The sequence below is a fragment of the Mesoplodon densirostris genome, chromosome 12 (genome assembly GCF_025265405.1).
Source record: "Mesoplodon densirostris isolate mMesDen1 chromosome 12, mMesDen1 primary haplotype, whole genome shotgun sequence".
Classification (NCBI taxonomy): Eukaryota; Metazoa; Chordata; class Mammalia; order Artiodactyla; family Ziphiidae; genus Mesoplodon; species Mesoplodon densirostris.
In genome coordinates this window covers 17,627,275-17,655,003 of record NC_082672.1, presented here as the reverse complement: position 1 = coordinate 17,655,003, position 27,729 = coordinate 17,627,275, and the positions used below count along the sequence as shown (strand labels likewise).

General features: G+C 40.4%; 1 protein-coding gene across 4 annotated transcripts in view; it reads left to right on the top strand.

Moving 5' to 3' along the window:
- Positions 1-27,729, top strand: part of SASH1 (SAM and SH3 domain containing 1) — a 266,274-nt gene that overhangs the window by 137,812 nt on the left and 100,733 nt on the right. For all 4 annotated transcript variants that reach the window (XM_060114659.1, XM_060114657.1, XM_060114660.1 and 1 more), the window contains exons 3-4: positions 21,501-21,551; positions 21,679-21,728. In XM_060114659.1, the coding sequence (XP_059970642.1) occupies positions 21,501-21,551; positions 21,679-21,728 (101 nt within the window). The remainder of the gene's footprint in view (positions 1-21,500; positions 21,552-21,678; positions 21,729-27,729) is intronic.

The following is a 27,729-nucleotide window of genomic DNA, read 5'->3' as shown; positions in this document are numbered from 1 at the left end:
TGGAATGCCATGTGTGAGCTCCCGGGACAACATGTGTGCTACACATTGCAAAACCCTTCACAAGTGTTACCTAATTAAACTGCACACTCTCTGACAGGTGGCAGGCTCCACAGTGTCTTGCAGGAGAAGGGAGCTGCTGCACGTCCAGCGCCAGCTCGGAACAGTGTCTTTGTGTCTTGAGGTTGTGCAGCCTCAAGAGTGAATGAGTCTTCGTTGGACTACAATTGAAATAGTTAGAGGACCCAAGATCTTCCCTGGGACATGGGTCATTATTATGTGAGATTCATTACCACCCTTAGCAACTTCAGAGTTTTGCCAACAAGGCCAGTGATTTTTGGCAGGATCAGAAACAAACCAAAGAGACCAGATCTTGGGTGTAGACCTACCCACTGTGGCGGCCTCATGTCAGGGATCTACTGGAGGGCCCAGGTCTCCAGCAGGAAGTTCAGGTCTGAGTAAGCAGCAGGTGATGGGGTCCTTCGGAAAGCACCAGGAAACTGAGAGCAGCTCCTAATGGATGCCTGTCCGTCATTAAGCCTATGAGAAGGTGGCAGGGACTGAGTCATCGGGCTGACCAAGGGTGGGGCAGAACCCCTGTCTTGGGAGAAGACCAAGGTTATGGTCAGTTATCAGAACAAAGCCTTAGAAGGAAGAAAACAACAAAGCACAACACTTGGGTAACAGGCTAAAGAGCAGGGGAGGAGGACAGGGACTCAGGAAGCTAAAGGTAGCCTGAGTGTCAGCGCTGGAGCACTGACCCAAAGGGCCAGTAGATGTAAGCATAGCAATGAAGACTGTGCACCCAGGAATCAAGTAGACTTCCAGCATGTGGTCTATAATCTCTCTGTGCCCCAGTCTCCTAGTTGGTAAAATGGAAATAGTAAAATTTGCTACCTCAGAAGGTATTCCAGATGATTAAATGAAATAATATATGTAAAGTGCCTAGAATGGTATATGGCACCAAGTGAGCGCCTAATCGACATTGGTGATGATGGCAGTGAAGTGAAGAAGATGATGAGGGTGATGATGATGGTGACAATGGTGATGATGATAATTATGTTGGTAATGACTATATTGATGATGATGATGAATCAGAAAGTACTGTGGGAGTACCTGCTCCTCAAGACAGAACTGGCCCTGGGACAGGCATGCAACTTATAGGTGGAGATCCAGTGACAGCCAGCAGGTGGGGAAGTGGGATGCAGTGTACAACAAGCCTTGATGAGCACTTGGTAGTTATTTGGTGTTTAGAAGTATATTGACCAGGTAACCCCAAGGAGTTTGTTGCTGCTGTTTCTTTGGTTACTTGCTAGTACCTTTGTGTGGCTGACTGAATCCATCAGTTCAATTTTTACAATGGGTACCATTTGAATATTTAAGAGAGGATTTTCAAGAAAATAATTATTTGTTTTTATGTGTCCCTAAACTTCTCCAATTTTTCCCCTGGTTACCCACTCAGGTTAAGCAAGGAGAAATGGCAGTCTGTGTGGTCCCCAACAACACCGTTGACACATGTCGTGGATGATATAGAGAGCTTATTAACAAGGTTTCTCTCCTTCCTTGAACATGTCTCTGTCATTGTCTTGTCTTTATTTCTCAACATACTGTCTGTCTCATGCTTGTGGTTCAAATTATACCATGTCAATACCTAGGGATTAAAAACATAATAGAAATTTGAATTCAGTTGATAGTGTACAAGGCTCTAGGCTTTCTGTGCTGTGGTCTCTCCACTTCCTGTCTTCTCTACTCTACTACCTTTCATTCATTTATTTGTCCCATAAATATTTATCATTTAGATACTTAATCTCTGTGGCGCTTTACTAGGTCTCGGGATGCTAATGGTGAGCAACCTCAGCCCAGAAACCTTCCGTGAAATCCTTGTAGACGAATAGAGACAGTTGCAGTGTTAATGTGGTTACATGGTGTGATGGGAGCACCTGGCAGTCTTAGGGGATAGGGCAAGGCCCACCGAGAGGGTAACGTCTTTAATTTTCCTAAAAGTCTGTCCAAAATATTCATTAACTTCCAGACTTCAAATCACGACTTTAAAGGCCTCGACAGTTTTGATGCAACCAGTCTTTTCCCCAACGTTGAATCTTGCCTGACAATTATCCCTGCCTTTCCACCTCTTGCCTGTTGAGTCATTCTCCTGTGCTGCATTGCTCATCCCAACATTAAAATATTTTTGGTAAGATTTGAGGGGGTGACTTATTGCTCTGTGAATACTACATGGCAAAGAACTGAAGAATCTTTGATTTCCAAAGATCATTTTCTCTTTAGTGTGATTAGCATTTTCATGGGTTGTTAAGGTAATGTGTCTGGTGATTAAAATTTGGAATATTTCAAAGAGACTCTTCATAGCAACTTTCAAGATCTATATGTTTTACATTTAAAAGTTATACTAGGATGCTGTCCGTTTCTCCTAGCTTAGGGTTTTGTGGTAAAGGTGAGCACTCTGATCCGTGGGTTCCCTTTATGTTGAAGTTTGTGGAATGAATGAAAAAGTCGTGTTAGTGCTTTGAGTTTGCGTACATTGGCTTGATAGAAAGGAAAAATTTGGGTGATTTCGAAGTGATACTGTATCGCTACATGGATTACATCTTTTTTTTTTTTTTTTGACAGACCTGACTGTACCGTGCAAGACTCTTTATTCTCTTGATTCTCCAAGTCACAATCATATCTCTAGGTTCATTTCAGCCTTTGGGAGGGACATGTCGTATTCAGGGACACAGCCAGATCTCCTAGCCTGTTTCCCAGGCACACTGGTCATTGGGTGTGCCCTCTTATCTGTCCTGCTACAGATGCTAGGGAAGGGCTGTCCATCTGTTTTCTGCCCTTGGAGATCAGGTCCAAATGTGTTTCCTGTTTGTACTCTTCTGTGGCTTTTGTTTGTTTGCTTTCCTAAGGAAAAAATGCTACTTGCTAGGGGCAAATTGGCTTACTGTTTGTATACATGCAAATTCTCCGTGCATATTGTATGCATAACCTTATATGAAATAACCGTTTTCTAATTAACACCCCAGTGATATTTAGGTGATTGAGGTTAGTTAAGAGACAACAAGGAAATACTTCTGATTTTATCTTTCCATGCTGTGGGAAAAAGGAGAATTTGACAAGGCAGTTTAAGAGAAAGGGAAAGTAAAGCAAACTTTCTGTGAGGAAAATTCCAAATTATTGATGTTTCAGAATCTTCAATATTATAATGCAGTTTAAAAACATAAGGTACTATGAGGTGTATGTTTGTATGTTGAATAATGTATCTTTAAATGACAAGTGTTCCACACAAAGATCTATTTGTAGAAAAGGAACCAGTCATCATGTGAGATTTTTAAAAATTAACGTACATCTTCTATGCCTTGGGTATTCTAAGTCCCAGTTATGGTATGGAATCTTGATAGTGTACTATGTATATGTGTAAATTTTGAATCAAATCTGACTCTAGGTCTAGAAGGAATAATATTAGGAAAAATACATTTTAAATAGAAACATTTTTGTCTTGCTTTCTGGTTTTCTATACTGTATATACACAGTATAGAAAAATAAGAAAATACAGAAAAGCCTAAAAAACAAACTAATTATGTTTAAACCTCTAATCCCTACCCCCATCTCAGATTTAACCACATGTTGGCTTATTTCCTTCCAGACTGTTGTCTGTGTATGTATATATATATTTGTTCAACAAACAGTGAGTACCTACTTTTTGAATTGCCAGACACCGCTGGGTTCTGGGGATACAACAGTGAACAAAACATACAGAATTGCCTGCCCCAGTGGACTGTACATTCTGTATATATCCACCCATTTACCCAAATACACATTGGGATCAAGCTGTCATACTGTGTGCTTGCTTATATTCCTTAACCTTCTATAAGGAACACTTTTCCCTTGTTAAATATTCTCCGGTGTTGTGATTCTTAATGGTTATATACCTTTTTATCTTGTGAATGGACCATAGTTTATTTAAGTATCCCTCAATTCAAGCTATTTAAGTGCTTTTTGTTATTATAAAAATAAGTAACCATGAATATCTTTTTTTTTTTTAATTGGCCGCGCAGCTTGCGGGATCTTAGTTCCCTGACCAGGGATCGAACCCCTGCCCCCTGCAGTGGAAGCACAGAGCCCTAACCACTGGACTGCCAGGGAATTCCCAATGAATATCTTTAAATGTACATCTTCACTTTCATAATTTATCATCCTTAGGGTAGATTATTAGATATGAGTTTAGCAGGTTGAAAAGTAGGAACATTTTAAAGACTCCACAAACACTGTTAAATTACCATCTTGGGGCTTCCCTGGTGGTGCAGTGGTTGAGAGTCTGCCTGCCGATGCAGGGGACGTGGGTTCGTGCCCCAGTCCGGGAAGATCCCACATGCAGTGGAGCGGCTAGGCCCGTGAGCTGTGGCCGCTGAGCCTGCGCGTCCGGAGTCTGTGCTCCGCAATGGGAGAGGCCACAGCAGTGAGAGGCCCGCGTACCGCAAAAATAAATAAATAAATAAATAAAATAAAAATAAAAAATTACCATCTTGAAATATTGTATAGTTTGCACTTTTATTAACAATGTATCTGTGCTCCTTTTAAAAATGTCCTACTTCCTAGTATTTAACATTATCAGGATAAAGAAAACTTTACCAGTTTGATTGGTGAAAAGTATTCTCAGAGTTTTCAAATATAATTCTTTGATTATTTCTAAGAACACACGTTTTTAAATATCTTTATTTCTGTGGCTCATGTTTTAAAGTCGTTTGCCTGTTTTTCTATCTAAAGTATTGTTTTTCTTATTTATCAGCACCCTTTATATATTGAGCCATTTAGTCTATTATCATGTATGTAGCAAAATTTTCCCTAGGTGGAGAATATACGGTTTCCCCAACTTTTCCAGCAACCAAATCATGTGACGGGAAATGAGGAGGAGGCCCTCCTCTTGGTGTGGATTTTAAACCAGAATCTCGCTCCATAACCACAGCAGCAACAGCTAAGTTGCTGTGATTGTAGTACCTGCAAGCAGTAATGTCCAAGAAATGTAATAGTTCTACAGACAGGGCTGCGTTTAGTGCCTGAGCTTCCAGTCATGCAGGTACAAGTAAGCATGTGAGCACAGGGATCGAACTCAGTACTGGGCAAATGGTACTCTACCTTGCCCCTCCCCCAATGTGGTAGCCGTGGTGCATGTGAATTTAATTGGTTTCCAAAACATGCGTGCCATCTATATGTACCTCAGTGTACATATAGATACACCTTCGGGTTATAAAAAGTCGAGCCTCCTGGTTGTGGATGAGTGAACAATGAATGAGATCTTGACAAACAGCTGCTGTTCTGAACGGGGGGATAGATTTATGCTTAAACCAGAGTAAACTGTGCCACCAGGTAATAATTTTGAGCAGTGAAGTACGTTTGCTACAGTAACCGTTAAAGAAACAGATAAATCACAGTAATTTCAACATGGCACTTTAGCCATTCAGTAAATGGGTATTTTAGATTTCATTTGCTTTTGAACTAAGTTCAATAATATAGAGAGTGAGGCATTCAAAGATTAATGCTTAGAAAGGAGGAAAATCACTGTACAAGAACAGAAACATATCATTTATGTATATTACATTGGGGCTTGGTCTGCCTGTGTTTCCATTATAAATCTGATTTTTCAAGCATTCATAATACAGCAGTAAAAAGTTGACCCTGGGCTGAAATTTGGCAGTTGTCTCGACTTTCTGAGATTCCAATTTTTATTTTATTCTTACTCTTCTTAATCAAATACTATGACATCTATGCATGTGTTTTTTTAAAATTTAATTTAATTTATTTTTTATACAGCAGGTTCTTATTAGGAATCTGTTTTATACATAGTAGTGTATATATGTCAATCCCAGTGTGTTTTTAAATGTTTTATATCATTGCTATTAATTCAAAAGTCCATTTCTTTTAGAAATAAAACTTTGTGGCTGATGATTTCAGAATACACTGTATTGTCATTGATTGTCATTGATTCTGAGGCTTTTTAAGATGTTTAAAAAACTTTTGGGACTTCCCTGGTGGTTCAGTGGCTAAGACTCCACGCTCCCAATGCAGGGGACCCGGGTTCGATCCCTGGTCAGGAAACTAGATCCCACATGCCGCAACCAAGAGTTCACATGCCGCAACTAAAAAAAAGATCGCGCATACCACAACTAAAGATCCCACATTCTGCAACTAAAGGATCCGGCATGTCGCAGCTGAAGATCCTGCACGTGGCAACGAAGATGCTGCATGCCGCAACTAAGACCCGGTGCAGCCAAATAACTTTTAAAAATAAATAAATAAATAAAATTTAAAAAGATGGTTAAAAACTTTTAAAGATTGTTTGAAAATATGATTCAAAGTCTGAGAGAGGGGGCTTCCCTGGTGGCGCAGTGATTGAGAATCTGCCTGCTAATGCAGGGGACACGGGTTCGAGCCCTGGTCTGGGAGGATCCCACATGCCGCGGAGCAGCTGGGCCCATGGGCCACAGCTACTGAGCCTGCGCATCTGGAGCCTGTGCTCCGCAGCGGGAGAGGCCGCGATAGTGAGAGGCCCGCGCACTGTGATGAAGACTGGCCCCCACTTGCCACAATTAGGGAAAGCCCTTGCGCAGAAACGGAGACCCAATGCAGCAAAAATAAATAAATTAATTAATAAACTGCTACCCCCAACATCTTCTTTAAAAAAAAAAAAAAAAAAAGAACAGAGAGGGCATTTAGGTTCTGGAAAAGTACTTAAAAAAAAAAAGTCTGAGAAAGAACAGTGGTTAAATGTTATGATAGTGTTTGATTTTTTTTTAAATAGTAATCTTTTATTTATTTATTTATTTATTTTTATATTTATTTTCGGCCGTGTTGGGTCTTCGTTTCTGTGCGAGGGCTTTCTCTAGTTGCTGCAAGCGGGGGCCACTCTTCATCACGGTGTGCGGGCTTCTTTACTATCGCAGCCTCTCTTGTTGCGGAGCACAGGCTCCAGACGCGCAGGCTCAGTAGTTGTGGCTCACGGGCCTAGTTGCTCCGCGACATGTGGGATCTTCCCAGACCAGGGCTCGAACCCGTGTCCCCTGCATTGGCAGGCAGATTCTCAACCACTGCGCCACCAGGGAAGCCCAGCATTTGATTTTTATAGCTGCAAAGACAACAATAATAATGCTCTAAATCATGACAAAATGTGAGTCAGTATCTTAGAGGATTCATTTAAATTTGGCATCTCCAGTTCGGTGAAGCTACATAATTTTGTAAAACCCATATTCAGACACCCAGTCTGCTTACTAATCAGAGCAGATGCTATTTATGTGATGATATGGAAGCTTTGGGGTTTTTATATTCTGTTATGTTCATCTTACTTGATCATGAGCTCCTGAAGTTCAGTGACTATTCTTTATACTTCCAGTACCCAGCATGTCAACTAGGTACAGAGGTGACACTTAGGAAATATGGGTTGAATAAATGAATCATGAATTTTGTTCAGTTATAGACTGTCACCAACTTCTGAAGATTATTCATTCTAAAACATGTGAGTCACTGGGTTAGGACTTGTTCATTTTCCTTTAAAAGTATAATGTAAAAGTAAATTTTCACACAAAGGCCTATTTAATTTCCAACGATTACACTCCAGCACAATCACTGTAGTCGACAGAGGTCTGGATCAGTTTCTGAAAAACGCTCCCTCCCAGTCAGTAGACAGTCCCATGGTAATGCTCAAGCCCTCCAGTTATATGTGTTCCACATGTTGTAAATAATTCATTCTATTATCAGACACCTGGCTTTACCTGCCTTTTTTTTTTTTTTTTTAAATAATGTTGAGCCTACCTCTTTCCTTTTACTTTAAAATCATCAATCTTGGGAACTCCCTCGCTTTCACTGCCGAGGGCCCGGGTTCAATCCCTGGTCAGGGAACTAAGATCCCACAAGCTTCATGGTGTGGCCAAAAAATAAAAATAAATAAATAAATAAATAAAATAAAGAATCATTAGTCTTGGTCATCCCCTCCTAGAGCAGTGAAGACCAGGCTGGAGTTTAGGTGTGACTCAGGGTATACTGATCCCTTCAACCTCCAGGCCACTGAATCCACCATTAGAGTCAGCTCCGAGCAGCCTTGTCTAGGGCAGCAGTTCTCAAAGTGTAGCTCCCCAGCCAGCAGTGTGCGCATCACCTGGAACTTGGTGGAACTGCAAATTAGAGGGCTCAACCCAGATGGACTGAATCTGTAATTCTGGGGAGGGGCCCAGCAATAGTGTCGAACAAGCCCTCCAGGGGATCGCAGGGCCTCTGTTCTAGGGCTCACTGGAGCATGGTCCCGAGGAGGGACCTTGATACGCGATTCCTCTGGCAGCAAACTCAGTGGTGGCATGCAGTTCATCAGCCAGTTGCCCGGCACTCTGCTGCTGTACATCATGGTCAAGGGGACTTGGAGCTGTTGAAGGAGTTTGGGGCAAGGTTCAGGCATGTAGTCCAAGGTGCAGTGGTCAGACACGGTGGCACAGGGACTCTCTGGCCCCGTGGGGCAGAGCTAGTTTCAGGATGGACATTAGAACTTGGTCATTTTGTAATACTTCATACGAAACATTTTAACTAGATTGGAAATCCGTTACATTTTCATAAGCAGTTTCACTGTGACATTAGGCAAAGTGCTCTTAGATCCTTGCAATGTAAATTGCCATAAGTATTTCAGTGGTTATAGAAATGGACAAAACAATTTTGATGACTTAGTTGTGTGAATAAAATTCCTTGTGAGTCATGTTTTGACCTAACTTAGCTTACAGTCATTTCAATCACATAACTTAATTTTTTTTAAGTTATTTTTCAGTAAGCTCGAAGTTCTATTAAAAAACTAAAAAGATTTTATTTGGAAGTTTTGTACCAATTCAGTATTTAGTATTTTCACGGAACTTTCCTAGCGGTCCAGTGGTTAGGACTCTGTACTTCCACTGCAGGGCGCACGGGTTCCATCCCTGACTGGGGAACTAAGATCCCGCATGCTGCAGGAAAAAATTTCACATTTTCACTAATACTCTGGTATAATCAGTATATATTATTTAAACATGTAATAAATGTTTCCCCACTCAACCCCTCCTCAGTGCCTCAGTGTGCAGGGGCCTGTTACTGTTGTGCTGTATGGGAAGAGGCACAAGGCGGCTGGCTGTCTGCCCTCTCTCCCTGGAAGGCCTTACCATGTTTGCATTCTCCTTCCCTTCTCTGAGTAAACAGCTCCAGTTCCTCCAATTGATCTCATTTATATGATTCCATTTCTAGACACCCTTCTAACAAAGGTTCTCCTGGTTTTCATTATTATCTGGAAAATATGGCATCCCAAGCTGAGCACAACTGTCCAGATATCATGCCTGGTGCTAGAACAGAAGGAATACTGGGCCTGTGATTTAGACATCTAGTGCAAATGATTCCCATGAGTGACTTTAGAAATCACTAGAACGTAAGCTCCATGAAGGCAGCAACTGTCTTTTTTCACTGTTTTATCCTTCTTGACTAGAACAGTGCTTAGTGTACGGTGTGTGATCAATAACTATTTTTAAATTAAGGAGTGGTTAGATGAAAGAGCAAATGTAGAGACATGGAGAGAAATTAAAAATAAGTGGACCTCGTTTAGTTGCTTTCTGTAACTTTTGTCTCAGGTTTATCAATCCCAGTCGGCAACTAGATGTACCCAGAGTATCTCTTGGTGAGTGTGGATCCCTGCACATTGCTCTCACAACAGTGAGATTGGATGGGCCATCCAGAGTGGCTGGACGTTGTGGGCATCCACCACTGGGAAATGCAGGGGCCATTTGTATGTGGGTCTTCATAAGCCAAGTCCTGTTAGTAAAATGAAAAATTGAATTACACAATTTTTTTTTTTTTTTTTTTTTTTGGCTGCACTGCACGGCTTGCGGGATCTTAGTTTCCTGACCAGGGATCGAATCGACCCCAGGCCCCGGCAGTGAAAGCACCAAGTCCTAGCCACTGGACCGCCAGGGAATTCTCTCACAACTTTTTTAAAAGGGTGATTAAAATGTCTTCATGACACTGTGCCTTTAATATTTACATTTATATGACATGACATACTTGTGTTAATTTTGTTCATAGTAAAAGGTGCATTCTTCTACTGTGATGCATTTTATTGAAATGATCTATCATCAGGCAACGGTTTAGGTCTTATTCCTACCTCTCTTCAAGATGCTTGGTGCATGCTATGTACTCAACACTGTTCAAGTTGTAGCCTGAAAGATCTAGTATATCATTTCCTAAGATAGTTTAGAAATTAAAGAATCGTACTGCCTTGTTTGAAATGAGGCATGAGAGTACCAAGCTTGACACTCTTAGATTAAAATTATCCCTGATTTTAACCAATTCATCTAACATTCACCGACTCTCCCCTGTGTTTCAGCACAGTCATGCTTCAAGATGGCAGAACTCACCCTGCTTTCTCCCCAGACTGAGTGCTGCCCCTGTCCTGGGTACTTCCAGTAGATAGGAGGATGTGCATTTCCTGAATGTCCCCTTGGGAGGTCCCTTGGTTTTCACTAGGGGATCTCAGGCCTACCTCCAGCTCTGCTGAAGTTAAAGCACTTGTGGGACAGTTCTGCAGGGGCGTGGCTTGTGACGTTGGTCAGTGTGATATGGTGTCCTCTCTGCCAGAAGCCAGAGGAGAAATTCTCATTCTCATGATGGATAATGTCAACCTAACCGATCATGTCTCCTTTGCATTAAACATTAGAAGCTTAGCCCCAAATGTGTGGTCTGTCTTTAGTGTAGAATCCGTAACCTGAATTTTGTGAACTAACCTAATTCATGGACCAGTTTTACTACACAATCTTGATTTTTCTCCCTCTTTGTATCATTTACATTAGTTTTTTAACGTTATCAGGCAACATTGCACTTTAGTTTTATCAGGCATTTTAAGTCATTTTTTGGAATGTGGAGAGGTCTAATAAATATGTAACAAATGCTTAGAGAACATGGGCTAATGCAGCAAGGAGACTCAATTACCACAGAGCAGTAATGGCTAGGTGGAAATTGCCACTTTTGGTTTCTTATCAACGCTTATAGAAATTCACTGATCTGTTCATTATAGTTGGGTTTTAAGGCTGCAGTTAGTGTAATAGCGTTCAACTGTGAAAAAAAAAAGCTTTTTCCTTGGAACATTTCTTCTTTGATGTGGTGGGGTGAGAGTCATTTTCCATTCACTTTCACTCATTAGAAAAAATTTGGTATGCTGGGCAGTGAGCTTATTTACAGGAGCCTGAAAATGACTAACGTTTCCTGTTTCACCTATGAACGACTTAGGTAAAATAAGATATGACAACCTGTGGGACCGAATTTAGAACACACAGACCACTACAGATTTTACCCTAAAAGTGCTTCAATACCTTAACATGGTCTTTTTAAGTTCTTATAGGTCTAAGTTGTAGATCTTTTTGAGAATATTTGTTGAATTGCTTTTACTTACTGATGTAACTCTGCAACCCGAAAGAAATCTTAAAGCGTGAAAACACATGTCCCACTCAGTAGGACTGGAATGAAAAAATAATGGAAGAGTCAGAATTACCGACAGAGTAATCCAGTTTAAACAAATCAGGCCAATAGATAGCCATTTCTCTTGTTCAGAAAGTAACAGCCATGAGGAGAGGGACCCTTGTCTGGTTCACTGCTGCCTTTTTAGCACTTCACATGGGGCTTGGTCCATAATAAGTGCTGAATAGTTTTTGTGGGACTGTGAGCCTCTGTGTGTGCGTGTGTGTGTGTGTCTGTCTGTCTGGGTGCCTGTCTGTCTGTGGGTACAATGAATCCCTGTTAAGAAGGCATTTACGGTCTAGTTGAGGGAATACGATGCAAATAAGCGAGCAGAAGAGTAGCTACACGTAGGGAGACCCTCAGGAATGGCATTTAAGGCACAGTTGGGCAGCGCAGGTTTGATCGGAGGTGGGTTTGTAGCTGGATCTGAAGCCTGACTAGGGTTTGGGTGGAAAGGAAGCAGAAGGGAAACTACTAGGACAGCAAGCACTCAGGGGACATTGAACCCGGCGCCCGGTCTCTAAGCCATTGGACCCAGCACCCGGTTTATGATCCGGCCTGTCGGCCAAATGGCCTCTCCTTCAGAAATGTGGACTTTATCCTGTTGGTATTGTGTTCCCACATTTTGGGAAAATTTTGGAATGGAGAAATGACAAAAAGTGCAAAACAGTGTGCTTCTCAAAGTGACATGAGCAAACGGATCACCTGGGGATCTTGGTAAAATGCAGATTTTGATTCAGGAGGTCTGGGGTGGGGCCCAAGACTGCCTTTCTAACAAGCTTCCAGGTGATTCTAATGCTCATGATACATGAAACACTTTAAATAGCAAGGACATAACATTAGGATTTCAAGAAGATTTAATGGACAGTAGTGCTTGAATGGGCATGACACTGCTCCATCCTGGGGTTTTAGAGTCCAAAAGGAACTTAAAGATAATCAAATGGTCCATTTCTCTTTCATTGCCATTGGAAAAACCCAATAAAATAAAATGGAGGTCTAAAGTGGGAGCCGGACTGGAACTCAATTCTCCCAGCTTGACGTCATCACCTCCCACTCTGCTGTGCAGCGCGGTCCAGGTCTGTGAGGGGAGGACTGCAAAGAAGCTGGTGTCTGTGGGAATGGAATAGGTTGGCTGGATGCAAGAAGCCATGTGAAGGGAAAAGCAGCAGCTCCTAGTAGCTGATGTGATGGGGAGTGAGAAAACGCCTAAGAAAACATTGAGGTTTAAATCCTGGGAAAATGAACACATGCCACACTGATGGGCTGGAATGGAGGAGTCAGACAAGAGGGGAGAAGACTCAGCCAACGGGAGGTACCACCACTTCAGTCTTCTTGTCAAGTGAGAGATGCCACATGCGTCTTAAAATCGACCACCAGCAGCAACTTTGCCCAGCAGTTCAGAGCTTGGTTCCCTCCATTAATTGAACACATTAATAAGAGCCTGTGGCGTTTCACTTGTAGCTGAAAGTTGTAAGCACTCAGTCCTTTCACTTTTTTCGAGTCCTCCTTCCTGTACCCACGGTGGAGGAGGAGAACTTGATGCCAAGCAGAGCTGGTGGGCGCCTGAGGTTCTTCCTCTCCGCTTTTGGAATAGGAGAGGGGTTTAGCCTTCCTGCTTTTCCAGCTGTAAAGTTCATTTGGCTTCCAGCACTGCCAGCATTAAGGGAGGGAGAGGTGTGGATTTCCACAAGAACGTGCAAACAAAGTTGGGGTGAGGATGAGGGCAGGATACTTGCTTTCCTGGTCCTACTCTGCCCTGAGTGGGTTTTTGACGCTGGTGTATTACACAGTAGGTTGTAGCACTTCAGAGTGAAAATGTAGCCTATCAGGGTCAGAACCTTAGTTTTCTATTTGACCCATGCCCTACTGGTGTGACCTTATAGTGTGTTTGTGTGTGTGTGTGTGTGTTGCCTGTGTTTGGGCACACATGCACATGCCCAAGCTGGTGAAAGCACACGTGTGCTCTCATGTTTTGGTTTTGGTTCTGGTTCTGGTTTTGGCAAACCACTGATTTCATCTCGAAACATTTGTTCTTTTTTTTTGCTTCTATGTTAGACGTAATAAACATTTAGGGAACTATTTCCAGAAATTGTCCAAGTTGATAAGAAATGGATTTGAGGTTTTCTCCCCTAGTAATTTTGTCATCTGATTCCTTTCTAAAAAAACTGTATGATACTATGGTTTAGTCTCTTTCATTCAAATTATGAATATGAGATTATTTCTAAAATCATCATGGACCTTTATTGTTAAACATAGAATTCATGCATAGCTTTATGACAGTAGTTATTAAAAATTTTAACACTTGAAGAATTTTATACAGGGCATGGCCTAATTTGACAAATTAAGTTCTGATATTGCTTAAGTTTTAATTTTTATTGTTGAGGTAAAACTAAAATTATTATCAGATTTAATTTTTTAGAATGGTTATTATGTTTAAAAAATACAAAATTAATATGTGCTTTAAAATATGTTAAAAGTTCAGAAATACAGTGGCCTTTGCAGGAACTATCATTGGTGTTTAGGAATCCTTTCAGATGTTTTCTCATACATTTATAAACATATACATGTAGATAATTTAAAAACATATAGAATCTGGAGATTGCAGTTTAAAATTTTTAATTTTTATAACTAACTAATTATTTATTTATTTTTTAAAAAATTGAAGTATAGTTGATTTACAATGTTTCAGGTGTGCAACAAAGTGATTCAATATGTTATATATATATGTATGTATATATATTCTTTTTCAGATTCTTTTCCATTATAGGTTATTACAAGATACTGAATATAGTTCCCTGTGCTATACCGTAGGACCTTGTTGTTTATCCTTTTTTTAAAAAATATGTATTTATTTTTGGCTGCTTTGGGTCTGTTGCTGCCTGCGGGCTTTCACTAATTGCGGTGAGCGGAAGCTACTCTTCGTTGCGGTTCTTAGGCTTCTCAATGTGGTGGCTTCTCTTGTTGCAGAGCACAGGTTCTAGACACGCAAGCTTCAGTAGTCATGGCGCACGGGCTCAGTAGTTGTGGTACACGGGCTTAGTTGCTCCACAGCAAGTGGGATCTTCCTGGACCAAGGATCGAACCGGTGTCCCCTGCATTGGCAGGCAGATTCTTAACCACTGCACCACCAGGGAAATCCCTATCTGTTTTATATATAGTATTGTGTAGCTGTATCCCAAACTCCAAATTTACCACCTCCATCTTTCCCGTTTGGTAACCATAAGTTTGTTTTCTATGTCCGTGAGTCTCTTTCTGTTTTCTAAATAAGTTCATTTGTATCTTTTTTTAGATTCCACATATAAGTAATATCATATGATATACTTATGATATGATATCATAAGTAATCATTTGTTTTTAAATTTGTTTAATTTTAAAACCTTTTTTCTTCCTTTCTTACTATTTATAATACTATTATTACAACTTAAAAAAAAAATTGAAGTATAACTGACATACCCTCCGCCACATCTCTCCCTCCCTCAATGCTGCCAGTGCTCAAAGCCAAATGAACTTTACAGTTGGAAAAGCAGGAGGGGTAAACATCATGTTACTTTCAGGAGTACAACATAATATTTGATATTTGTATGTGATATTTGTATGTATTGCAAAATTATCACCACTGTAAGTCTGGTTTGGAGATTGTATTTTTAAGCTGATTTTCCATTGTTAGAAAAATAAATAATAAAGGTAATGCAAGATTACATGCTGGTAAAAAGCGGCAAAGAGAATAGAAGTGTAGATCCTCTCAGACCTTTTCCTATGCACATACTTACATGCACCCATGTTGGGCAATATTTATATTTTGCTTTGGCTTTCTCTGTTAATGCTTCATTAAGTTAGGGAGGTTTCCTTAAGCATTTGTAATTTACAAACTCACTAAGAATTTGTAATGTTAATGATATTTGTCATTCTTAACTAAGGCATACACATGTTGCTTAATGATAAGCAGTTTAATTCATAGGTCAAGTTCCATACATCCACTTTCTTTTTAAATTTTTTAAACTTTAACCAAGTTATGATACCCTAACCTACAATTACAGGTTCAGGCTCAGCTTCCAGTGTTGTGTGGCTCTCTGGATGCCCATATTGAACATGGACCAACGTTTGGAGTTATTTCTCATAAAATACTGCTTAGAATACTCTGTCAAGAGCAAAGTCAATGAGCATATCATACTCAAAAAGTATTAGGATGATAGATTTATACCTGGTAAACAGTAGTGAGTCCTTCTCTAATGAACTCTGTGGTTGTGTTCAAGTTGGAGTGTGTTTCTTCATATTCTTTTGCAACATTCAGATGGAATATTTAAATTTGTTGAAAGTGATTTTTTTTTTTTTGCAGTGACCAAAGAAAGTTTTCCAGTGCTAGGAAAGAGTCGAATTCCTGATAATTGAGCCATTTGCTCAAGACTGAGCCACAGTTAGGATGTAAGAAACCCTGATAGCTAAACCTTAACATTGAAAATTGTGAGGGAATTCCCTGGGAGTCCAGTGGTTAGGACTCCATGCTTTCACTGCAGGGGGCCCGGGTTTGATCCCTGGTCGGGGAAGTAAGATCCTGCACACACACAAAAAAAAAATTGTGATATTTCACGATACGGTGTGTGGGATTTTCTTCAAAGTAAAAGGGTGGAGCTGAATTATGGTGAAGGTATGGATGGAACAAAGTTGATCCTGATGAGTAGATAATTGTTGATGCTAGGTAAGAAGCATTTGGGAGGTTGTTATATATACTGTTCTCCTTCCTTTTGTATATTTGAGATTTTCTATAATAAGTTTGAAATAAGAGACACATAATAACTGTAGCCTAAAACACTGTGATACTTCAACTTTTAAAAAAATTCAATAGTGCTTTACAATTTTCAAACGTTTCACACACATGATGTCATACAATACCATTAATAACTCTTTTTCCCTCCTACCCCTCTATTGCCCCTCCTCCCTTCCCTCTCTCCACTGGTAACCACTAGTTTGTTCTGTGTATCTGTGTCTGCTTCTTTTTTGTTTTATGTGATAAGTTCGGGATGAAATATATTGCCATGATATGCTGCTTGAGTAAACTCTATAAAAATCACAAAAGAATGTTTCAGGACATTGTCAAGAATAAATAGTCTCATCTCATTCCTGGTTTCAAAACCTGAACTCCCATCTCCTTGGCAGTCAGTATGGTGGACTGTAGTTTCCAAACAGCCTAATGATACCTCCCATCCCAGCGCCCTTCTTACCATGTAACTTTGACCCTCCTCCACATGAGAGATGGGGCTCAGACTCTTGCCTCCGGAAGGGCTTGTGGGTCCAGCAGAAGTGACACTGTATGAGGCTATGTTATAATAGGTAATACATATACATATATCTATTATTTTTCAAATTCTTTTCCCATTTAGGTTATTACAAAATATTGAGGAGAGTTTCCTGTGCTATACATAGGCTCTTTTGGTTATATATCTTATTTTAATTTTTATTTTATAGTGGAGTATAGTTGATGAACAATGTTGTGTTAGTTTCAGGTATACAGCAAAGTGATTCCGTTATAGATAGTGTATTTCTATATGTGTATATGGATAATGGATGCTGTACACCTGAAACTAACACAACATTGTTAATCAACTATACTCCAATATAAAATAAAAATAAAAATAAATTGTAACTTTTCTTAAAAAAAGGTAATACACTTCTGCCTGGTTCTCTTGGTATTCTCTCTCTGGCAGCACCCATGTATAGGTGTTCAGCTGATACCTCCTGCTTCAGTCCCAGCTGTTAGCCAGCATCAGCCTTCAGACATGTGCGTAAGTGAGCTTTCTGATAATTATGGCTCCAACCATCAAGTCACCCCCCACCCCCTTTGAATCTTCCCAGCTGAGGAAGACATCATAGAGCAGAGATAAGCCTTTTCTTCCATGCCCTTCCTGAATTCTTACCTGCAGAATCTGTGAGCAAAACAAAATTCTTGTTGGTTTATGTAACTAAGTTTGGGATGATTTGTTACACAGCAGTAGCAACTGGAACCGTCAGAATATGTTAGTGAGAGAGAGAAGAATCTTATTTCTCAGGGATCATCACTTCTCATAACATGCCCAAAAGATACATACATACTCAGTGATTTTGATGGTATTCACAATTTTTATTATTTCCATCAACGTGATGACTTCCAAATCAGGAATTGTATTGTAGACCATCCATTAGTCCCAGAATAAAGTAGTTAGTGGCTGGGCAATCAGGTGCGTCTCTTTAATTCTTCTTACTCCACCTCCCCACTTCATCAGGACTTCCTTCTGCTGGAACTCCAGAACCATGGCTTCCTGCCCCTTTATTACACTGGTTGAATTGGGAGCAGAGAAGGGGCCTGCCTAATCTGGGGGCTGGACAGGGAAGAGGGATGTCAAGGAGCCTTTCTCTGCCCATTCTTTTTTTTTTCTTTTCCCGATAGTTCTTTTAATTTTTTAAAATTGAAGTATAGTTGATTTACAATGTGTTCATTTTGGGTGTACGGCAAAGTGATTCAGTTATTTGTATATATATATATATATATATATATATATATATATATATATATGTATATGTATATATATGTATATGTATATGTATATATATATATATTCTTTTTCAGAATCTTTTCCATTATGGTTTATCACAGGATATTGAATATAGTTCCCTGTACTATACGGTAGGACTTTCTTTATCCATTTTATGTATAGTAGTGTGTATCTGTCAATCCCAAACTCCTAATTTATTCCTCTTCCCCTACCCCCTTTCATAACCATAAGTTTGCTTTGTGTGAGTCTGTTTCTGTTTTGTAAATAGGTCCATTTGTATCAGGTTTTTTTAGATTTCACATATAAGTGATATCACAGGATGTTTGACTTTCTCTGTCTGACTTACTTCACTGAGTATGATAATCTCTAGATCGATCCATGTTGCTGCAAATTCTCTGCCCATTCTGACCTGAATCTGTCCTTCTGAATTACATAAGCAAATACCTTTTATTGCTGCACACATGACGGGTGCTTCTTCTGTCTGACTCTATCACACTTTTTCATTTCACACTGTGCTGTGAAAAAAAATCTAATTTTTTTTAGAGATAAACAGAATAAAAAGTTGTCCAGCACTTTTTCCTTAAGTGTGTATGACCCATTTTCAAGATTTGTTTCATGCTCTGTACATAAGGTGTTTTATCCAAGTGTACGTCAGAACACCTGCTAGCTTTAACTCTTATTTGTAATGTTCCATTTCTTAGGCTAGATGGTAGGTCCACATGGGTTTCATCACATTCACAAGAACATGATAGAATGATAGTCTTTTGTATGTTTGTCATTAATATCATGTGACATCCATCAATGTCATAATGATGGAATTTTGCCCATAGTCCCTTCTGTTTTCTCACCAAACATCTTATGGGTCCTTAACTTAGTGGATAATTTTACAAGCTTCTCCTCAGTTGTGTAATATTTTTACTTTAGGATACGTTTACTCTAAGAAATGCCTCTTAACAATGATGGTCATCTCTCCTTGAGAGATGAAATTAATAATGTTTGCTCTGAACAACATTACTTTGTGGCATGTTCTGGGGAAAAAGAAAAAAAACCCACTAGAAACATTGTGCAAGATCTCCTGTTAAACATATCCTGTTCCTGATAAAACAGATGTTCTGCATGGAAACAATAACTGTGTCCATTATTTTAATGGGGTGAATTTTAATACATTATATATCAAACTACACATCCAACCAATTTCCTAAGTAGCTACAGCACAGTCAAATGTCTATTATAAGTGACAAACTAACATGTGAAAACGAATTGTTTAGAATATTAGTTCCAGATCATCGAACATTTAATATGATTGTTAACAAGCATCAGCTTTGTATGCAGGAACGGGTACATTTTGTATAATATACCGTAAACATTGGGTTTATGGTGTGGAGTAACAAGTGATGCACTCAATAAATAAAATTTATTAGAAAAGTGCAGATAAAAATGGACAATAAAAGCAGGTAACTTCCTAACATGGTCTACGTTACTGAGTAATGTAGAGACTTAGAGTATGAAGAAAGTTAAGAACAGAGGAGGAGGGGAAGAGAGTCGAATCAGTTACTTTGTGTTGACGGTTATGGAGTTGGGTGTTAGAGGGACCATTTCAGAGGAACTAACAGAATTGTGTCAGAATGCCGAGGCTTCCATACCGACTCCTGAATAGGAAGACTTAAGATGAAAAAATTGCAGGCTATACCGTTGCTTACCTCCAGTTGTTTAAGTTTGTAAATTTCTCTATGTGATGCTAAGAGGTTAGGTATCAGGGCATCGTGATTAGTTTCTAAGCACCAAGAACCTCTGAAATACATATCCCCTTTGTTGATTGCACTTGTGTCTGACATCATACCAATTGGACTTGGAATGTAACTCAAACATTTCCATACATTGTTTTGCGACAGAATATAAATTTGATCATTATAAACAAAGGTGGCAATAAAAACCAGGAGGATGTTAACCAAAGAGAAGTTCATTGGGGCTTCACACCACTCTGATATTTTTTCATAACAAATAAGGTCCTGGGACTGGAGGTGAGTGGGTTGCCGGTCCATTAAACACTTTTCTCCTGTGGTCTGCTTGTCCACATCATCCTGTTCTCAGATTTAATCACCCCAACACATTCATTTTATCTTCTGTATTTGTACTGGATTCCTGTTACCTTGTTTACATTTATACTTTCACTCCGAGTTACACTTACGTTACTGTTTCATTGCTAAGTTTTAAAATATTGGTCTAGATTTGCAGTTGTGCTAATGATGAAATAAGCAACCTGAAAAAAAAATGAACAATTAGATGCAATTGAGAATTCGTAATTTGGATGATCTGCCTCCATTTCCTGAATGTTAGCTGAGACCAACAAAACAGCCTTCATATAGTGCACATACAGTCGTGAAGAAGATAGCAATCATTAAGAACCCAATAGGAGGGCTTCCCTGGTGGCGCAGTGGTTGAGAGTCCGCCTGCCGATGCAGGGGACGCAGGTTCGTGCCCCGGTCCGGGAAGATCCCTACATGCCGCGGAGTGGCTGGGCCCGTGAGCCATGGCCACTGAGCCTGCGCATCTGGAGCCTGTGCTCCGCAACGGGAGAAGCCACAACAGTGAGAGGCCCGCGTACCGCAAAAAAAAAAAAAAAAAAAAAAAAAAAAAGAACCCAGGAGAATTATTGAAAAACTCATACTTAATCTGATAGTCCAAACTTGTACAACATTAGTGATATTACTCCTTCCTCTAAAACTGCCCATCATCCTGCTTATGACTTGCTGATCAGCCGGGGACCCCCCTGGACTTGGATCACACTTTGATGCGAACCTCCGCTTTAGCACCTATTTAGATTTAAAAATTTTCTCTACTTAGGAAAAATTATCAGTGCGGTGCTCTGTGCTCTATTTACTAGTATCACTCTCATTTTCTTATGGCATATTCTAACACTTCTAATAGTGTAATTATCCTGTTTTGTTGTCAAAGCTTATTTCAATATATTATTTTTTATCACAGGCAACAGGTTATCTCTCTTTTTTTTCTTTAGAAGGGGATACAGGTTTTTTTTTTTTTAACCATAAAATGCGTGTTATACTCTATGACTTTATCTCTAAAACTGTTTTGAGTTCTCTGCTTCTTCTTTATGACTTTATGGCACAAATGGATCATAGTAAATTCTGTGTCCTGATGACGGTCTAATCACATCCAGAGCATCATTTCACCATTAACTCTTAGTACCCTTCAGTTAGATGGTGCTTTTTTCTTCTGCAGTAAAATTATCAACAGTGTCAAGTGATGAAGTTTGGAAAACAGTTCAATTTTAAAAGGGTATGGCTCTCATTTTAAAAATAGTTTTTCCGGAAAATCTGTTTATCTCCTCCATCTATTCCCACAGTACCCTAGCATTTTCCAAATCCCCCCATCTCTTCTTACACAACTATTTGTCTTCTGGTGTATGCCACGTTTGGAAGTCTCATTAAACCAGCATCTGTTCTGTTTTAGGAGAAACCCGAAGCCAGCCCAACGTCACTTCAGCTGCGGTCCCAGATTGAAGTAAGCACAGTGACTTTAATCATCTATTTTTGCTTCTGTCCTTTTTTTTTTTTTAAGTGGTATTATGTAGAAATCAGATGAAGCCTGCTGTTCTGCCTACACTGACACTGTGAATCTTCTCTCCTAGGAGTCACTGGGCTTCAGTAGCACCGTGTCAACACCAGAAGTGGAAAGAAAGTAAGTTTTCTTCCTTCTGTCCAGGAGCAGAATTTCTAAGGTGTCTTTTAGGTCCATCCTGAGGGACGTGAAATGGGTGATCATATTGTGTATGTACTACAGAGCTTGATGTCATTTTCCTTACATGGTGTGTATCTGTGTGTGTGTGTGTGTGTAGATGGATGAGTGTGTTTCGTAATTCAATTGGTGATGCAGAGGATTCTGCAAAGCGTTAATTGATTTTACACTCCTTATGGTAAGTGAGCTTAAATATCTGAAAGTGAGCACGTAGAAAAGGAAAAGGACAGCTAAGTCAACCAAAATGGTTTTCTTCTTTTACACTGGTTTTTGATATAGGATGACAGTCATAAGGAAGTGAAGTACAAAAATAGAATACATTCCAGAATAAAACAGTGATTACAGTACCCTCTATGCACCTTGCTTTGGTGGGTGACCTTAAAACAAAGATAAATGCTTGTGACAGAGATGACAAAGGCTCACTACCGTTTCCTGTTAAAGGGAGTATGTTTGCCTCCTTGTCCTAACTTGGACCCTGTAATTTTTACTCTCATGGGAGATAATTCTATGTTACATCTTATATTTCCAGTATTTCTTTTTGGCCAGTTAAAAACAAAACAAAGCAAAAAAATTTTTTTCCCTATAACCTTTCCCTCTTCTACTTTATTCTATCATAATTATGGTAGCATGTTCTATTTATGATTTTCTGAGGTAAAGAACTTTTGAGAAAGTCCACATCTTTAAACAGACACTTCCTCTGGCAGAGCCACTCATACTGTTTCAGGCCAAGAGAGGCGTAGAAGTGGTTTAGGCATCAAGTATTTCTGGAATGAAAAGCACACGTTAGGCGAGCGTGTGTGTGCTTTACAGCACAGCTCTGCGTAATCCATCCACGTGTGTGTGCTGCTGGCACAGACGCGGCTTCCAGGAGGGAAGGCTGCTGTGTGCCAAAGCTTCAGTTCTCACTAAGCTGCTTTGGATCAGGCCTGAGGAATGTTAGGGGTGATTAGCAAAAGAAAACCAAGGCCACTGCCCACTCAAGGTTGGAAGGTAAATGTGCAGTAAATAGGAATTTCCTTTGTCTTTGTTGCATGTATTCTCCCAGGAACTTAGTAGTGTGGAGGCTGAAATAGCGAAGAGAGCTGAGTCGACATTGATTTTGAAATTGGAGGTACGACGGTGGTGTTGAACCGAGTGTGGGCAGAAACACTGAGTGAAGGGGCCGTGGGCTTCTCTGACCTGGTTTGCTACCTAAATGGCATGTGATTCAGGCTGAGAACTCAGGTGATCTCTCAGACTCTCTGAATCTTTCAGTGGGCAAGAAATGTTTGCCTTTCCTCCTAAGAGGAAGTGACTCACCAAGTCACCAAATTTGTACTCATCTTATTTAGGCTGGGTATTTCTCCTTCCCCTCAATTGTAGGTAGTCATTCTTTCTGTGTTTATATCCTCCACTTAGTAAAATGTGGCATGACGCTTGTGGCCCAGAGAAAGACTGACAGCCTCCTGAGGTTAACAATTTTGAGACACACACACACACACACACACACACACACTGCTGCTGACAATCCCCAACCTCCATCTGTAATACTACCGCTCTGCTTCTGGTAAATTCAATAGTTTATTTAAATTTAGTTGTTTCTAAAGAATTGAAAATTTCAATCCATTTCATCCTCCACTTCCCTTTAAATGGTTTTCGAAAACAATGACACTTTTTTTTTAATTAAAATAAAAAACTTTTGAAAAGTTTTTTAACTTACAGAAAGGTTACAAGAATTGTGTGATGAACTCCCATATAACTTTTACTTAGACTCACCAATCTGCATGCTTGGTCTCTCCCTTCTACACACATACACACACTTATGTAATATCATTAATTTTTACTGTTACTTCACTAAGTTGCACACCTCATGACCCTCACTCCTAAATACTTTAGCTTGTATCTCTTAAGACAAGGACAATCTTATAATAGAGAACCACAATATAATTACCAAATTAAAATATTTAATAGTGATTTTCCGAATATACAGTTAATATTCAGCTTTCTCTAGTTGTCACAATAATAATTCTTATAGCATTTTTTTTTCAATCCAGCACTTTAAAAAAAATTACTCATGGCATTTACATGTCGTGTCTCTTACACATTTAATCTGAAAGGCTTTCTTGGCTTTTCTTTGTGATTTTTTTTGAGAGTGTAGGCTAGGTGTCTTGTGAAATGTTTCTTGATCTGGGTTTTTTTTTGTTTCTTGTTTTTTTTTTACGATCCAGGTAATGCATTTCTGGTGCTGTGGCCTCCACAGTGCATTACATCATGATGTCAGTTTGTCCCATCGTTGGTGATATTAATTCTGATCTTTTGGTTAGAGTGATGTCTGTCAGGTTTCTTCTAAGAAGTTACAATTTTCTCTTGTAATTAATAAATATTCTGTGGGGAGGTAATCTGAGACTATGTAAATGTCTTGTTCCTCATTAAATTTTTACCTAATGGTTTTAGATTCTTTTAATGGTTCTTGCCTGAATCAGTTTTTACTGTGATGGCCGCAAAATGGTGATACTTATTCTGAAATTGATGATTATTTTGGATTTAAATCTTCCAAAGTTTTTTGTTTTTTGTTTTTGTCCTTTTAAACATGAGGTATCACCCTGGACGCTCAAGGTCAGATTATAATCTGAGTAGGTTTGATGTAGTGTTTATATTGAATTATTTGTATTTTTCTACTTGAAAATGCAAGTACTTTGAAATGCAAAATCCTGCTATTCTTCAAGTGAAAATCCTTGCTGGTAATTTTTCAAGCCCTGGAGGACGACCTGGCAAACCAGTTCGGTTGTGTCTGGTGAGTGTCTGCAGAGTATCTGCCAACCAGAATATCCTTCTGAGTCAGCAGTGTTGTTTTATTGGCAGATGGTTTCTTCTACTTTTTATTCAAAAGGCAGGAGAACTCAGTAAACAAAAGTGGACAAATCCAACAGCAGCACCGCCTTAGAAGCAGAGGCATAGATGATGGCAGCAGGTAACAGGGGAGCTGAGAGGTTGATGGGCCCTTCCGGATCCAGTCCCCCCTCTCCTCACAGTGGTCTCAGGGTCCTCAGCACCCCTGCCCTCCCTTCTCCCCCAGTTAAACCTGTTGTAAGAAAAGTATTAGGCATTAATTATGATGCAAATATCTGTTTTCTAAAAAATACATCACCTCTCCCAGTGGTATTTTGCATTTCACAAGGTTTAAAGTCTTAAGTTACAGGAATATAACTCTGGCAAGAAAACACCCAGGAGGTGGGTTTTGTGGGGGGGAGACCAGCAGTGAGAATTCTAATATACCTGACCTGACAGCGCCTGGGTAGCCTGACAAGTAGGGGGCTGCTTGGGCTCTATTTGGCTTGGCCCATCTGGCGTCTAGATGTGCAGGGCCTGCATGGTGAAAGCAGGGGTGGATGGAGGGATGGATGGAGAGAGAGAGAGAGAGAGAGAGAGAGAGAGAGAGAGAATGGACCTGCCAGCTGCCCCCCTCCCACCCCCCTTCGCAGTGTGACAGAGTCCCCATTCATCCTTATTTTCTTACAGTCCGTGGGCTCTCCATATGCTTTCACTGAAAATATAATAAAGGAGGCCAAAGGAGCTTTAATTTGAACCTCTTCTATTTATATCTATTTGCATTGCCTATTGATGAGACTATCCACTTTATTACACCAATCTTGGATTTGTGTTGACTGGTTGAAAAGGTGAATGTTAGTTAAAATTTTTGTTACTCACCAGTTATTCTCAAGAATAACAGAGCAAGCCGTTTTTGTTGGAAAACATCTTTGTAACTACCTATTCGGAGTGGGTGTAGGCAGGGAATGTGGTGCCTCCATCCCAGTTCTGTAAAGATGGAGCCGTCAGCCACTGCAGTGCCTCCCACCCCAGGGAATTCTGTATGGAGAAAAACCAGGAGACATTCTGTGCTTTGGATCCTGGCCCTATTAGTTAAGATGCATTCCTAAGGAATAATTTCAGTGAGCCCAGATTCTTGCATCTTCTCATACGTAGAAAGCCACTAAAATAATTAACTTGAAATGTCTGGTTTTTTTTGGTGATTAGTAGTAATCTTTTGATGTTCAACTATGCGTTTTTTTCTCAGCCAAAAAGGAAAAAAACAATCCTATATATCCTGGTTCCTCCCTTGTCTCTTAGGATCTGTTCCTCAGAGCTCTCTGAGAGGCTGTCCCCTGGGCTATAGTCTTCAGTAAGATCTCCAAATAAAACTTAACTTGCAACTTTTATGTTGTGTGTTTTTCTTCAGTCAACAAAGTTTAGTGACAGGTAACTGACAAGTAGTGGCATAAACTAATACAAGGTTCACTAGATACATTCTTGTTCATGGGTAGGTCCAGGGCTGGCACTGTGGCTCAAGCAAGCCTTCAGGAACTCAGACTGTCCTCTCCCTTTCCCTTTCCCTTTCCCCTTTCCCTCCCTCCCTCCCTCCCTCCCTCCCTCCAGTTTTAAAATGCTGCTGCATCTACCAGGAGGGAAGGAGAAGCAGGGTAAAGGGAAGAAGGTAAAAGGGCAAAAACCCAAAGGCACTTCCCTTACAAAGCTTTCCTAGAAACCCTGTACGACACACTCCACTTTACCCTACTCATTTCTTCATGCAGCATCTGTTCCCAGAGCACCAGCTATGAGCACAGGGCACTGTTCTGGGTGCTCTTATTCCCATTGACAGATGCAGAAACTGAGGCACAGAGAGGTTGATAAATGGCCCAAGGCGACACAGCTAATATGTGACAGATCCCAGATTGGCTCCCACTTAAGAATTCATGCTCCTAACCACTAAGGTCTAATTCCAAAGTACCTGTAGTTGTATTGCTTAGGCAGATAGAGAGGTGAGAGGTGCATTGAGCACTATGTAAATAGCAGCAGTTAAAACCTCCACTTCGGTTTCCCTTGGAAGTAGGAGCAAATTTTATTCTTATATAAGCCGGGTCTCTCATTTATCTATAGAGGCAGGAAGGTCCAAAATAAATCTCAAAACTCACCTTAGCCAATATTTATAAACTCTTTTCTACTAAGACTTTCACTAGAGTTGAACATTCTCTGATGTAGTTTCCCTTTCTTTCATTACCTGTGGTGAAAAAGCCCCCAAAATATAGTAGCATGATGGAAGAGGAAGATATAATAAAAGGGAGAGAGCTGTGTTCTGTGGTCGGATAAGATGGATAGAGTTTATAAATATTCTGTGCAAGCATTTATTCCATTTGGCTTTGCTTCATTCTCGGAACTGTTTCATCTGGCAAGCTGGTGACTCTTTCTTTGGCCGTGCCACATGGCATGTGGGATCTTAGTTCCCCGACCAGGGATCGAACCTGCACTCCCTGCATTGGAAGTGTGGAGTCCCGACCATTGGACCGCCAGGGAAGTCCTGGTGACTCTTTGGAAGGTGTCAACTTTCCTTGTTTCCCCCTCAAAAATCTGTCTTCCCCTCCTCTTTCCTCTAGACCCCAGGGGAGAAGCCCCAGCAGGCATTCATGTGTCCCCTTTGGTCCCCCCCCCCCCCCGCCTCGTCACCTGCTACCTACTCTCTGGATTACTTGCGTCCCAGTCATCCACCCTCTGCCTGCCTGGATGCCTCCTCCCTCCATCTGCTCCAGGTGGGTGGAGCTCCTGCAATCTCTCAGAGGGGCCATATTCTCCCGCGGACGCTGAGCCTCTTGATTGCTGCTCCTCTGGTGGGGTGCCCTGTCCCCTACTCTCGCCGTCCTCCCCACCCCCCTTACCTGCGCAAGCTCTATTCAACCTTCTTTTTATTATTTTTGGCCATGTAGCATGTGGGACCCCTGCATTGGCAGCGCCGAGTCTTAACCACTGGACCGCCAGGGAAATTCTTCCATTCAACCTTAAAAGCCCAGCTCTGGCCTTGCCTCTCCCAGAAGTCTTCCCTGATTTGCAGATGGAGGTGAAGCGTCCTGCTGCTGGACTCTGTAACCCCTGAGCTCTCCTGCTGCTGTTGCAGCGGATTGCACTTATGGGTGCT